The sequence below is a fragment of the Ursus maritimus genome, unplaced genomic scaffold, assembly GCF_017311325.1.
Source record: "Ursus maritimus isolate PB19 unplaced genomic scaffold, ASM1731132v1 scaffold_22, whole genome shotgun sequence".
In the NCBI taxonomy this organism is placed as follows: Eukaryota; Metazoa; Chordata; class Mammalia; order Carnivora; family Ursidae; genus Ursus; species Ursus maritimus.
Window position 1 is genome coordinate 23,115,458 of NW_024424675.1, and position 15,079 is coordinate 23,130,536.

The following is a 15,079-nucleotide window of genomic DNA, read 5'->3' on the forward strand; positions in this document are numbered from 1 at the left end:
GGGGGGGGGGGGGGGGGGGGGGGGGGGGGGGGGAGCGGGCGCGCTGAGCGCATTAACATCCGTGAGGAGTTTAGAACCGTTCGGCAGAGTGAGCCCAATGATTCCTGCTGCTATTTCAGTTTTTGTCATTAGTGGCCTGTGGCCGACCTGGTGAGAGATGGTGCTCTTGGGGCTAGGGTCCCCCCACCAAGGGGGAGCTGCTTCTCCATCTCTGCCCCTTCCCACCCCACCGCATCTCCTGATCTACCACCCTAGATCAACCCACTCAATGGCGTCCCACACCCATCAGAGGCAGGCCCCAGCATTCCCATCCTACAGATGAGAAGACTGAGGCCCAAAGCCTGAAGGCAGCATAGCCTGACCTGGCCCTCTCCTCTGCTGCCTGGCCTCCCCTGGCCCAGCCTCCTCGGCTCTGCCTGGGCCCGGCTGTGACCACCCTGGGCTTTGCAGCCTCTCTCTGCCCCACCTTCGATCACACCGACCCCAGCTTCATAGACTTCTCGGGCTGCCCACTGAGCCCAGAACTCCAGCCTTGCTCGCTGACCGCCTGTCTTCACGGCGTGTAGCACCTTCCCTCCGCTGGCCCTCTGGGTCCCCATGCAGCAGGCTGCCTGCCTCCGTTGTCCTGGCCCAGCTGTGGTCCCCTCTGCTGTGGCCCACGGCTCCTGTTCCTTCCTCCAGGCCCCCAGGCACTACCTTCTCTGAGTCCTCAGTGCCCAGGAGAGGGGCTGGAAGAGGCCCCCTGGGTGGTGGAGGAAGGGCGGGACCCAAGCCTCAGTGTGCGGGCTGGGGGAGGCCTCCTGACGGGGACCCTAGACTCTTGCGGCCGCACCCCTCCAGCCCCAGCGCCTTCCTCACAGCCTCTTCTTCTGTCTTGCCGCAGCTGTGCCTGAGCCTCTCCAACCTGGTGCAGGGCCTCAATGTCCACCTGGGCACTCTAATTGGTAAGACCTGGCAGCCCGGGGCAGGGGACTGGGGCCTCTGAGCCCCGCTGGGGCCCCCAAGACCCTTCAAAGATCCCCCCCAGTCAGGGCTGACCTCTGGGAGATCAATCATAGGAGGACTGAACAATTATTGATGAACTCAGGGAAGCTCCGAGTTCTAGAATCGAGTCTTTGAACGCTTAGTGTGCGTGTGCAAGTGTGCAAGCATGTGTGTGCCTGTGCATGGGGGGGGGTACATTTAGTCTGCAGTTGTCTCCTCCCCTGCCTGGAGACTCGGAGACCCCATCCTCCCCTGGTTTTGCTCCCACCTCTCCCACGGTCCTTGGCAGACTCTCCCCCTGGCACTTTGGGGCTCAGGCCCTCACATTCCATTTGCTGCTGCACCCCTTCTCCTGGAGGTCTCACAGGCCCCTCTGACTCAGCATGTGCTCAACAGAACTCAGGCTCATCTGCTCACAGGTGCCCCCACCCCTGCTCCCCTTCTCAGGGGCCACCCGCCCACCCAGAGGCAAGCCTCCCTTTCCTCCCCATCTGCCGTCAGGCTAGTCCGCCTCTGATTTCCCCCGGATCCTCCTATCCGGGGAGCACGAGGAGTATACTCGTGGCAAGCCCTGGAGGCTAACCCCCCCACAAGCAGACCCCGAGACAAGATGCAGGCGTAAGTGGCTGGGATGGGGTGAGGCCTAGGGGCACGGCTGGGGAAGGGGGGCGGCAGCACAGGGAAGGAGGTGTGCTCGTGAGCGGGCACCTCTGTGGGCTCCTGGAGACTGAAGTGTACGTGCCTACATCCTCCCCGAGGGGCAGGAGCTGGGGCGCACATCTGCCCACCCCCACCACTCATCGGTCACCTCCCCATTGCCCCCCACGCCTTCCTCCCCGACCTCAGGCGGGTTCCCATGGCTCGCAGCCACCATGTGTGGTCCACACAGAAGCGTGGCCACGGTGGTGGCCTAAACGAGGCTCGATCAGGACTTCATCTCACGATACGAAGCTAAAAGCTATGAAAGCAGGCCAGCCACCCTTCTTTTCAGTAGTATTCATCAACATTAATAACGACGCAGCGGGGCCCCTGCCTGTCCCCAGACCGGCCAAAGATGCATCCTTTGTTGATTTGGGGGGTCATATGTACTCGGTGAGCCCTGAGCGAAATCCAGCCTTCCCTCTCTTTCCCCACACACCTGTTTGATGATGCTCCTGTTGGAAGGACACTTTTTCTATCTGATGGCTTTGCCTGGGATTCCAGCGCTTTCCCAGGTCACCGTCACTGACGTCATCAACTCCAGAGCCGTTGGCTGATCCCAGCTGCACTTTGCAATTGGTTGGCTTTGCTCTGAGTCAGGGGTTGACATCTAACGGTGACACAGCGTGGGACAGGTGCGGCGGTGGGTTCTGTACTGAGTATTTTCACATCAAGCTAGCTTTGGCTTCTTTTGCAAACGTTTCACGACAGTCCCATGAGGTGGCACCAGTATCCCCAAGTTATAGATGGGGCCTTGGAGGCTCTGGGTCTAAAATCCTCAGTGTGGGGCGAGAGCCACCCATGAATGGACTCATGCTCGTTTTCTCCTCCTTACCTGTCCAGCCACTGCTCTGCGTATACTGGGTGGCCTGGCTCACAGTCCCCTCAGGGAACATTCCTCGATTACGCCGCGCCCCTCAATGCCACACACCCCATATGACCTTAACAGGAGGCACCGAGAGGGCAAGGAAACTGGACTTGGAACCAAAGGACATGAAGTGAAATTCGGGCCTTGTGGCTCCATTGCTGTGTCATCTTAGGGAAGTCACTCCATCTCTCTGAGCCTAGCTATTTCAAGCCACAAAAATGGGGCTCAGAATTCCTATTTCTCCCATGTGCTGTACCAGACAGCATAGGGTAAGTGCCTGGCAGACAATAGGCTCAACAAACGTTCGTCCCTCCTTCGTCCTCAGTGGGGTGATCTCCATCAAGATGCCTTGTAACTGGGTTCATAGCCAGGACTGGCTCTTGCCCTTTTCTTTGAGGAGTTAAAAGGAATCTGGTAAAAGAAATCTAAGCATTCAGGCCTCGGGGACTGTTGACATGAGTCATGGGTACCTACAGTGTGGGGTGACAGGAGCCACTAAAAAGCACAGCCTAAAGGGGCAGTCACCTAGCAACGCCTAGCAAAATACAGTATAATAAAAGCTAATATTTACTGTAGAATTATTAGCTCCATTTTACAGATGAAGAAACTGAGGCCACCTTGAGCGCTGTGCCCTTAACTAAGCTATAATGCTACGAAGCTATAATGTCACTCTGTAAAGGAAACAGAGAAGGACCCGAAGTGACACGTAGCTTCACTGCAGCTTTACTGAGGGAGGTACAGACTGGGGGGCTGTTTGTCTCTCCAAAAGAAAATACTGAAAACCATAAATTTGAGATTCTGGGCTATATTTTTTCCCATGTTTCAAAAAATGTCCATATGTCCACAGTGAATATGTATTATATTAGAAGTTTTTCATGTTTTTATTCATTTTAAAAACATAGAGTAATTTATTCTATTTAGTGTCCTGTCCTCTGAGTCCCAGTTGTGTGACCACCACCAAACTCGAGATCCAGAACATCTCGCCAGCCCCTCAAATCCCTCTGAGCTGCCCTCCTCCTGCTATCACCCAAATCTTTGATGGCTACTGAGCTGTAGAAATGGAATCATACTATATTGCTTTTATGATCAGAAGAAATTTCCAAAACATTAGAGGAAATAAAATTAAATCCAGAAGAGACATTGGAACATCCGACAGAAATCTGATGGACACACACACACACACACACACACACACACACACACCTTGGTCATTCAGAGCCTTTGAGGACCTATTGCGAAAAGCTGGGCTTCCTGACAGTGGGGCCGAGCGTTCACCTGCCACGCTGGCTAGCCTAGCCAGGTCCAGAGATGCGGTTCCCGCAAGTGACCCGCCCTTTGCGACCCACCCAACCAGAATATTCTGAGCTTTGGGGGAAACTTGCCCTATAGGAACCGGACTCTCCTCTGTGCCTTCCTGAAGGGCTCCCTGAGGGTGTCTTGGGGAGCCTCTGCTCTGTGCTCCCGCACTGCGTGGTCCCAGGGATGCACGCCTTTTGGGTTTCTGTAGGAGGCTGTGTGATTAGGTCGGAGACACAGCGTGGCTTTAGAGCCAGACAGACCGGATATACAATCCTGGGCACAACTGAACTCATCAAACTGTGTGTGTGTGTGTGTGTGTGTGTGTGTAAAATGGGCTCCTAATCTTACAGGATCGTGGTGATGGTTGAATGGGACAGTGTAAGTCAAATGTCTGGACCTGGATAAATGTGAGCTCTGTTCTTTTTCTGTGGTTCCCTCTTGCTTTTTTCAGGGGGTGTGTGACCCTTCTCCCTCCTTCTAATTCGGGGTCTCTCGTCTGCCACTCATTAGGAAAGCAGACACCCAGACTGTTAGAACTGTGTCTAAACGAAGAGTCACTGGGCTGTGAGCGGCTGAATCTTGGCCGTGTGCGGTTTGCAGCTGAAGTTCACTCATTTCTTCCCTTTTCTGTTCCTTGGCCTGGGTCTGGCTAACCAAAGTCGCCAGATAATCGGGGTTTCTGGGTAGATGAGGCCTTGATGGATAAGGCTGAGCTTGCCATCTTTTCTTCCTCATCCTGCTTTTATTTAGGCCTCAACCCTGTGGGTCCGGAGTCCCAGATTCGCTACTCCATGATCAACGCGCCCAACATCACTAAGGACTACATTTCCTTGGATATCGATGTAAGTGCAGCCTAGTCAGCCCGGAGCTGGGGGCCTATTGCCTCTGGAGTCCTGGGGGTCCTGGCACATTCCTAGAGGAGCAGGGGTGTTGAAGGGGGTGGAGCTGGAATGGCGTTTAGAGGCGGGCACGGGTGCGAGGCTGGACAACATGCGGCATGTGGGGTGGGTGGCGTCTGAGAGCCCAGGGTCTGGGACAGAGCCACCGCCCTACTGAGGCCCTGCTGCTTTTCTCCCTCTGGCCACCCACTGACCCCGTAGGCCGTCCTCTTGCTCCTGGGCAAGCCCATCGTCCTGCCCGCGGAGGCCACGCACTTTGTGCTGCCCGCGCACATGGGTGCCAATGGCACCATGGCGACAGTGGGCCTCTCCCAGGACCTGTTTGACTCCGCCCTCCTGTTGCTGCAGAAGGCTGGTGCCCTCAACCTGGACATCACGGGGCAGCTGGTGAGGGTCGGACCCGCTGCCCTGAGCGCGTGGGACAGGCGGGCCCCGCTGCAGTGGCCAAACCGTGGGTGGGGCCGCCCGAGCTTTGGGGCCACAGGGTGGCTTTTGGAAAGGTGAAAGGGGGCCGAGGGGAGGCAAGAGGGGCTCGAGCTTGAGGAGCGGCTGCCCTAAAACCTGTCGTGACATGGGGCCTGGTTTCAGAAGTCGGAGAACAACCTGCTGAACACCTCCATGCTGGGCCGGCTCATCCCTGAGGTTGGTGACACTTGTACTCATTTCAGGGACTGAGACCTGGGATTGGGGTGGGGGCTCTCCGGCTGGGGGACCTCCGCTGGCTCGGATCTGTCCCCCGTGGGCTTCAGCATGTGTCTTTACGATTGTGCCTCCTCCCGCTCAGGGATGCCCCCCCCCACCTCCAGACATTACGCTATTTCCCTCCTCTGTGCCTTTGTCCAAGTGCAGCCCTCAGCCCCGAGGGCCTTTTCTGCTTCCCTTTCTCTTGTTCATCTTTAAGACCAAGCCCGGGGGCTGCCTCCTAGGGGAGGACCCAACCCCTACTCTGGTCCAGGAGACTCCTTGAGCTCCCACGGCCCCTGAGCTTCCGTCCCTCCTGGCACAGATCTCCCAGGCAGCACCCCTCTCCATGCCTACCACCCCCTCAGGTGGGGCGTCTCCAAGGCAGGGGCCTGAGGGGGACACACCTCTGTGGCCTCGTCACGTACAAACGGTGGCTTGACCAGTGTCTGAGGCATGATGCGTGGAGAGCCCACCCAGCCTTTGCCCCGAGGTGCCCTCTCCCTCTCTCCCTCTCCACTTCCCCAGGTGGCCCACCAGTTCCCCGAGCCCATGCCTGTGGCACTCAAGGTGCGGCTGGGTGCCACGCCCGCAGCCACGCTTCGTACCAACAATGCCACAATTCAGCTGCAGCCCTTCGTGGAGGTCCAGGCTGTGGCCTCCAACTCGGCTTTCCAGTCCCTCTTCTCCTTTGATGTGGTGAGTGAGGTGGGCTGGTGGGGCTGGCCAGAAGGGCGGCGACTCCCAAGGTCTCACTTCCTGCCCCACTTTCCTCACTTGCTCTATCCACGCTTGTCTCCTTGGTGTTCCTTCACTATACCATGACATTCCTGCCACAGGCCCTTTGCATGTGCTGCTGGACACCGTGCCTAGGACACTTTCCCCTAGCTCTTGGCATGGCTAGCTTCTCCTCATCTTTCGGGTCTCAGCTTAAATGTTGCAGCCTTTTTCAGGGCAACCTTCTTGGACCACCCTGAGAAAGATGGTCCCCATCAGCCCTCTCAGTGCTACCACTCTGCCTTCCTGGCACTCGCTACTAAGTACCCTGTCTGGTTACTTTGGGTGTTGTTCCCCTCCTCCCCTGGCTTGTGAGCATTCCCCAGGGCAGAGACCTGGTCTGTCTCCTTCACAGTGTGTTTGTTCCCAGAACTGTGTGCAGGCCTGGTACACGTGGGTGGTCCACAAGTACCTGAGTCGTCAGGGAGCGGGTGGGAGCCGGTGGCCACCTGAAGGCTCCAGTGTGGCTCTGGGTTCTTTGACCTTGCTCCCCCTTCATGCCCAGGTGGTAAACCTGAGCCTCCAGCTCTCCATGTCCAAGGCGAAGCTTCAGGGGACCACATCTGTGCTGGGGTAAGCAAGGCCTCCTGGATCCCGCAGCCTCGGTGTGTTCCTCTGTGCAATGGGCCTGCAGCCACTTATCACAGTGTCACCCATCACGGTGTTAGTCAGAGGAGCCCGGGAGGCAGCACGTGTGGTGTGGTGGGAGGGGGGATCCAGGCCCCAGCCCTAACCCTCCTGCTTCCCTTTCAGGGATATCCAGCTCACCGTGGCCTCCTCCAATGTGGGCTTCATTGATGTGAGTGTGGGGCTGGGGTCTCCAGAGACCCCTCATTGGGTGGGGCAGGCCTTGAGCCCGTGTGCTAGCATACCAGTGTCCCTGTGTGTACCGCCATGACCAAGCTTCCTCCAGGGTGCCTGGGGACAGCGGTCAGTCAGCAGGCCTACCCATCAGACAGGCTGTCTGTCTGCCGTCAGCCGGTCAGTCAGCCTTGGTTCTGCAGGGGATCGGTCAGTTAGCCAACCTGTCACTGTCAGGTGGGTGACAGCTGGTCAGTCCAAGAATCGTTGAGTCTATTGGTAAATCAGACAAGCCAGCGTCAGACAGCGCCGGCTGCTCCTTCGGCCACGTGACGCAGCTGGGTCCTTAGCCACCAAGCAGCCCTTCGTTGGCCGGCCCGTCAGTCCCTCCACCGTCAGTCCGTCCGTCATCCATTAGTCAGCACCAGCAAGGCAGCCAGGGCCCTGGCATTAGGGGGTCTGGTGCTGGCCTCCGTCTCCTCTCAGAAGGCTGACTGGCCCCAGGGGCAGCTGGACTCTGCTTGAAGACCGGACAGGGGTGACCTGCCCTCCTCCCCCGACCTGTGCCTCTGCTTTTTGTGTGTCTGTCTGTGTCTGTCTGTGTGTTCACATGTGGCCCCTCTGTCCGTCTCTCCCCGCCCCTCACTGGAGCGGGCCCATGGTCCCCCATCTCCCTGACGACACTGCCGCAGACAGATCAAGTGCGCCCGCTCCTGGACACCCTGTTCCAGAAGCCCCTGCTGGATCACCTCAATGGTGAGCCCTGCCCTCCATGCCGGTTGGCCCCCGTGACCCCTTCCTGACCCGCCTTGCTCCCTCCCGGCCCCCTTCCCACCTCCCGGGCTCAGAGGTGAAGAGGGTGGGAGTTTTTCAGTATTTTCCCTCCCCAAGCCTCAGTTTTTCCTCCTGTGGAGTGAGTCTAACAATAACGGCTCCTACTCCCTGGCCATCTGTGGGGCTCAGTGTCACCATGCACATGGGGACCTCAGCCCAGGGCTGGCTCCCGGCGGTGCTCTGCTGCGGCCGCCCAGCTGAGCTTAGTCTCTCCTTCCCCTCCTGCAGCTCTCTTGGGCATGGGGATCGCCCTCCCCAACATGGTCAACCTCCACTATGTCAACCCCGAGGTCTTTGTCTGTGAGGTGAGAGCCTTCGGGTGTGACCATATGGGCTTCCGCCACCCTTGGGGGAAGACGGGGCTCAGTGAGGCAGGGCTCCCTCTCACCCTCCCTCCCTGCCAGTACCAACAGTGGGATCACAGGCTCAGCCAGGCCTGGGGGTGTCCGCTGTTCCTGCCAAGACCATGCCATGAATCGTTAGCTGTAGGGAGATGGAAAATTTAGGATGTCCAGAGACACTGGTGCAAAGGTCTCGCCCACCCTTTAGTCCTCGTCCGATATTATGCCAGGCCACATTCGGATGGGCACAGCCCTTTGGTGTCTGGGGAAGATGACAGAGGAACTTCTTGCAGCTTTGTACACGAACCCCTGCAGGCTGGATGGGGGAAGGGGGGCTTCCCGACCTTTCTAAAATCATTTTCCCTGATGAGAAATTGTGGACCCAGGGTGAAGTTCAATCACCACCGCCCAGGGTGAGACCCTACAACTTCTTTCTGTTTCACCTGGGATATAAAATGATAATATTCTTTCTATTCACTCAACAAGACATGCGTAGGACAGAAAGCTTAGCCAAGGTCCCTCAAGCCCACCATCCGCACGTTATTCAGATCCCTTGAGCGGGACCCACTGATGTTTTTCCAGGGATGGTGCTCTGGTTGCTTAAGAACTATGGTGCCAACGCCCTTGGGTGATCCGCCCTCCACCCTCCAAAAAAGGAACAATGGGCACATGTTGGAGCCTGGGCTGTTAGTAGGAATTTCCCCAAGACTCCCCAACAGGCACGGTCAGTGGCTGGCCCCGCCTGGTACTCACAAATCCAGCCACCTGGGCCCGAACCCAAAGGTCCCTAGACCAGCGCTGTCCAAAAAATTGTTCTGTGAGGATGGAAATCTGCACTGTCCAACACAGTAGCCACTGTCAGTGCTGGGCCCGGGGGCTGTTGGGCCCTTGAAATGTGGCTAGTACAACTATGAAGCTGAATTGTACATTTTATTTAGTTTTAATTGGCTTTAATTTAATAATGGCTGCTGTATTGGACCGTGAGCTACGCATGGGCAGGGACTGGGTCTGCCTTGTTCCCAGCCTGTGGGCAGGGCTTTGCTTAGAGCAGAGGCTCAGTGAAGGTTTGTTGAATGAATGAATGAATGAATGAATGAACAGCAGGCCCTGAGCACGTTTCTGCCATGCGGTATAGAGAGCAGAGGCTATATGGAAGGTTCCTGGCTCTGCTGGGGAGACTTGCACCAGAGAAGAGGCTGGGTGTCTGGACTCCCAGCCCTAACAGAGCATTGGTCCCAAGCCCGTCCACAAGTGCGCATCAAGCCCCGGCCCCATGCTGGGGGCTCGGCCACGTGCTCTGGCTGCACCCTCATCATAGGCTTGCAGGGCAGGTGCTGTTCCCACTCCCAAGGGACAGCAGGAAACGGAGGCCTGGAGAGGCACAGGACTGTCCCCAGGACATACCCAGTGAGAGCGGCAGACCGTGGGCTCAAAGCCAGGCTGATGGGGCAGCTGGGGGTCCTCCTGGTCCTCGTGTGGCCTCTGACCTGGCCCCTGGGTTTCTGTGCCCTCCAGGGCTACGTCGTGATATCCAGCGGACTCTTATACCAGCGCTGAGGTGGGGCCGCCAGGAGAGAGCGGGCCAGCTCCCCGCCGCAGGGACACTCTCGCCTCAAGCCACTTGGGAAACTGAGGCAAAGCCACACTTAGCCACCACCAGCTGGATGATCCAGCCAGGCTGCTTAGCCTGAGTTTCCCTCCCTCCCCTCCCATCCTTCCCCTTCCCCCTTCCCCCTTCCCTCCTCTCCTTTTCCCTCCCTCCTCCTTCCCTCCCCCTCCTTGTGAGCTGGGAGCTGCTCCTCCAGGGTAGGGACCTGTCCCCTCTCGCATTAAACATTTTCTCTTGAGCCGCAACCTCCAGCCAGGCCTGGTGAACTCTGCGCGGACCCGAGGCTAGTTGCCTACAGCCGGTTCTTGGGCTCTGTTTGTCCCTGGAGCCACCAAAGCCACCTGGCAGGAGAAGAGGATGTGACCAGGTCTCTGTTGACCAGAACTGTTGTCTCCCTCACTCCTCGCTCAGGGAAGCTCGGGTTTTGACGGGAGACCTTGGAGAGCTGCGGGATGGCGGGAAGTTACCAGTGCCACGGTGACCCTTGAGCACTGTGTCCTCAGCTGTTGGCGCCTCCCCTCTTCAGTGTCACATGCTGTCGTGTTCCTAGAGCCTCAGAGGAGCCTTGCAAGTCAGGCAGGCAGGCTGTGGGGTTCCGTTTGGCAGACGTGAGGACTGAGGCCCAGCCGGGAGAGAAGGCGCCGAGTCTCAGAGCAGGACGGCAGCAGTCGCCTAGCACCGCGCCCTTCCTGGGCTCCAGGAACAAGATGTCCCGTTCCCTCTTCTGCTCACCAGCACCCCATCCGGGGCTTGTCCTTGGGTCCCAAGCCTCAGGTGGCAGGGAGTGCCCTGCTTCTCGGACAGCGTCTCTGTCTTGGGCTTACTCGAACCACAGGCAAGTGTCTGTAGGAAGGAGGGGGCCGGCCTCCTGGGCCTGTGGCCTCACGAGCAAGTCTCAGTCCTTTGCCTCTGAAAGGTCTCCCACCCCAGCGGGTCACGCACAACAAGACGGCCTAGGGAAGACCAAGGGACGCGAACCCTGACGAGCCGAAGCCATATGATTGTCTTCCCTTGATAAGCTAAGCTCTTAGCCAGACAGAATGTTCCTTCCTGCCTAGATACACAGGATTCACGTTCTGTTTCTGTTTCTCCGGGGGTAAAAGGTGCCTGAATTCCCACCCTCCGTAAGCAAGGCCTTTGGTACAGTGTGACACTAGCCTCTCTCCCTCTAAGGGCTACGGGTTCACCCCGAAGTCTCAGTGTGCCAGGCTGAGGGGCCTGGAGCAAACCCAGAGTCTGGGTGGTGGGGGCGTGAGCAACGCTGAGAGAGGGGAAGGGGCCAGCGCATAATACCCAACCTTGAGATTGCGCTCCGGACAGCACGACTTTCATTTCATTTGGTTGCTTAGTTCATTCATTCATTAATCCTACTTTTATGGGGACTTAATCTAGGCGTAGCCCAAGGCTAGGTGATTTGGAATATGCGAAAGACAAAAATTTTCAGATCAGGATACAGGGTCCGTCTAGTGAGTGACCACTAGTCCAGGGATCCGACCACCCGAAGCTGAGAAGGGTTAGCACCGCGCTCGCCCTGAAGGGGATGGGCTGAAACGGATTCCCTCATTCCTCGTAGGATGAGAGTGCAAGGATTCATTCAGAGCAGGGGGCGGTCATGGCTCAGTGACACACAGGGTCGGGTCGGAGAAGGCAAGGCCCGCCTCCACTCAGGTCTGGCCCCTTCACAGACACCGCTGCTCCCTCCCCGCCCCCATGCACGCACACCTTGCACGCTAGCTCTCCAAGCCTTTGCCCTTGCTCTTTCTCCCCCAGGACACCTTAACCTGAATCGCTTTGCCCCTGTCCACCAGCTCCAATGCAGGCTCCCGTGGCCACGCCCACACCCCTCCACCCTGGTGACTCTGATGTCCTTCACTTTCAGACCACGGTTGTCGGTCTCTGTGGTTTCCCTCACAGAGCCCAGCACGCGGCAAGGGCACATAAATGTATGTTTAGTGAGCTGCTTACACCTGTATATGCTGGCCCAAGCTTGCCCCAGGCCCCAGCCCTGGGAAGCCACGTGGAGACCAATCCCCACAGGCAGGTGTGGGAGTCACCTTTGTTGGGTCCCCAAAGCATCTGCAGGGAAGGGGAAAGATGGCCCTGAGCTTCAGGACTGGCCCAGTCTTCAGTGTCAGGGAGGAAGGGGGAGGAGGGGGATTAGGAGGGCTCCCTAGAGGAAGCAGCCACAGCGGGTCCAGAGGATGGCTGAATTTGCCGCGCTGGTGGGGCGGGTATTACAGGGACCAGGCAGGGCAGTGCTGGGGTGTGGGGAAGGGAAGTCAGGCTGGCAGGCCGGAGCCCTCTTGGGTGTCCCTTGGCAGGTCTTGGCCTGGGATCTGGGGTCCCTTAGATTCAGATTCGGCTCCTGGTTGTGCCATCACTTGCTGTATGACCATGAGCCAGTGACTTGACCTTGAGCCTCAGTTTCTCCACCTGTAAAATGGAAGACATTGTCTAAGTGCCCATCTCACAGGATAGTCCTAAGGTGTACATGCTTTATGCAGATCAAAGCCTCAGCTCAGGCCGGGCTCAGGTCACAGGCACAGTAAACGGGCCCTCGCGTTGCTACTACCATCAGCAGAATGCTAGCTCGCTGGGGCAGGGGCGCTTACGGCAGCTCTAGCCACGAGCGTGCTGGACCAGTCCTCCCCCCGGGAACCTGAGCCACGTGGTGACCCAAGGCCCCAGGAAAGACTGTTTCCTTACAGTAATTTTATTTTTAGGGAGCTTGCCTCCTTCCTGGCCATTAGAGCGTGGTGACGACCAGTTTACGTTGAGCTTAGGGCAACGGGATGGTGCGAATGTCCTTTTCCCCTCTCAGAAAGCCTGTTGTTCTCCTCCCTCAGGACAGAGAGGATGAAACAGCAGCCCAAGGTCATGTAGCCCGCAAGGGCAGTGGCCGGCTCGGGGCCCAGATCGCTGAATGTAGGCAAGGGGCTTTCCCCACCACATCCTTCCTGCCTCCCTGCTCTCCCCACAGTACCCAAGATGGCCCTGGGGGAGGCAGGGAGGCCTGGCTGACTTGAGGCACACTGGGGGAGATCTGTACTCAGGAGGGAGCGATAAGGTTTGTCTGTCCCTCTGTCTGTCCGGGGCGGATCAGCAGGGATAAAACGATGCTATCTGTAGACTGGCTCCTCCAGCTCAGGGCTCAGATCAGGTTGGAGACTGGCTGGGCTGACCTAGGACCTTCTCTCCTCCTGTCCCAACCTGGCTTCTTTCCCACTGACCTCAGGCGGGCCCTTGCCTCCTCCGGCCTCAGGGGCCCCAGGTGTGCATCGGGCACATAACTTCCTCCGTCTTCCAGAGCTCTGTGCTCCCTGTGGGGTGGATGAGGAAACCCTCAGTCCTCCAGCAGCCCGCCTGGGACTCCCCGTCGCTCTCAAGGGGCTCCCAGCCAGGCCTCCTAGGGCATCATGGAAAGCACACGAGAGGCTGGACACCCAATCCCGGGGTCCAGCCCCAGCTCTGTGGCCGGCTTGGGTGCGGTCCTGGGATCACCCTGCCTTCATTGTCCCAGATTCGGACCCTGAGAGAAGCTCCCCTGCTATTTACCAGCTCCCGGCATTTCCTCCAGGAAGGTCCCTTTGATGACCCCCATGGGCCTTTTGTTCCTGGAGCCCCCCACGCCTCTCAGGCGGCCCAGCAACGTCTGCCAGGCCTTCGAACTGGCCCACACTGGCCTGAAGCCCCTGGCGCTGTCTCAGAGCTGGCTCTGCTCACCCTCGGGCATCAGCGCCAACACCCCCTGCTCCAGGAGTATTAACTCTAACGTCAGCCCCTTGCTTCCCTTCCTATCCCATTCCTCTGGTTCAGCGGCTTCCCCGCCCCTCCCTCCCCACGAATGATCTGGCTCTGGGACTGTCGATTTGCAGCACGTCCATCTCCCCCTGTAAGCTCCAGGAGGAAGCCCAACAGCCTCGTTCAATGCAGCACCCCTAACCCTGCACAGGCCCGGCCCACAGCAGGTTCTCAACAAACGTTTGTGGAGGCAGCAGAGGAGTGCCAGCTATGCGTTGCCCCTGGTGGGGGGTGCTGTGTCCAGGGGAGGGGGCAGTGTGAGAGCTGACGCCGCTAAGGAGACCGTATCCTCCCCTCCCCAGCGCCCACCGTCCTGCAGCCACCCAGGCTCCCCAGGCCCCTCCTCCTCCGTGTTATTGACATTGGAACAGACTAAAGCATCACGTGAGCGTTGGGGCTCCTGCTCTTTGGGCCGCTAGATAATTATCTGGGCCTTATTAAACCCTTAATTACCCAAACAGCTAATCAGGTTCCTGAATATAAGGACTTTCTCGTCCCAGGGTTAGGAGGCAGAGGTCAGTCATCTGCAAGATATCCCCGGGCTCAGCAAGGTAAGGACAGGCCCCATCCATGGAACTTCCCCCAGTGTCTTCTCCAGCCTTGTCATTTTACAGATGAGAACACAGGCCCAGAGAGGAGAAGGGACTTAGCCTAAGACCGCATAGCCAGTGGGTGGCAGGGTCAGGGCTTGGATCTATGTCCTGACCCCTGCCAAGTGCCCCCCACCTGACAGGAAGCCACTGGACATTGAAATCTTCAGAGGCTGCAAGACTTAGGCAAGATGAAGGAGACAGAAGGTCTGACGGGCCTCGGGGACTCCAGCTGAGGCTGAGGGAAGACCACGGAGATCTTGCTTTGCAGGAGCTTGGAGCTGAGCTGGGACAACCGGGGCAGGGAGTGGGCATCTAGGCGTTTGCCAGGCAGAGAGAGGGAGGAAAGGACTTCTTTCCTCCACGCAGGTGCAGACAGTAGGAGACACTCATCTTGGGTGGGATGGAGTAAGAATACAGTCAAGTTCAAGCTGTGATCTTTGAGACTGGGGGTGGTTGGGGATTGAAGGGAGGCTTCCTGGTGGAGGAGGCAAAGGCTGAAATTAGGACTTGAGGGATGAGAAGGCTGTGGATGGGTGGGGGGGGAGGGCATTCTAAGACAGAGGAACATCTTAGGCAAAGGACAAGCAAAGCCAGAAACAAGACCCTGGCATTGACTGTCCCAGAAATACTCACATGACCTGTTACCCCAAGCTGCTTATTATACTAAGAGGGCAAAAAATCCTGCCCCCTGAGTAGCCTTTTTTTAAAAAAAGATTTTATTTATTTATTTGAGAGAGAGGGTGCACGAGAGAGAGCACAAGTGGAGGGGAGAGACAGAGGGAGAGGGAGAAGCGGATGCCCCACTGAGCAGGGAGCCCGATGCGGGACTTGATGCGAAACTTGATCCCAAGACCCTGGGATCCCGACCTGAGCCAAAGGCAGACGCTTAACTG

The 15,079-nt window shown here is 57.8% G+C and overlaps 1 protein-coding gene across 1 annotated transcript in view; it reads left to right on the forward strand.

Moving 5' to 3' along the window:
- BPIFB2 (BPI fold containing family B member 2) overlaps positions 1-9,837 on the forward strand; it is a 16,655-nt gene extending 6,818 nt beyond the window's left edge. Inside the window, exons 6-15 of the mRNA XM_040638667.1 lie at positions 884-944; positions 4,601-4,692; positions 4,951-5,136; positions 5,338-5,391; positions 5,959-6,129; positions 6,713-6,780; positions 6,961-7,006; positions 7,701-7,764; positions 8,071-8,147; positions 9,699-9,837. Of these exons, the coding sequence (XP_040494601.1) occupies positions 884-944; positions 4,601-4,692; positions 4,951-5,136; positions 5,338-5,391; positions 5,959-6,129; positions 6,713-6,780; positions 6,961-7,006; positions 7,701-7,764; positions 8,071-8,147; positions 9,699-9,740 (861 nt within the window). The 3' untranslated portion in view covers positions 9,741-9,837. The remainder of the gene's footprint in view (positions 1-883; positions 945-4,600; positions 4,693-4,950; positions 5,137-5,337; positions 5,392-5,958; positions 6,130-6,712; positions 6,781-6,960; positions 7,007-7,700; positions 7,765-8,070; positions 8,148-9,698) is intronic.
- The last annotated feature ends 5,242 nt before the right edge of the window (positions 9,838-15,079 follow it).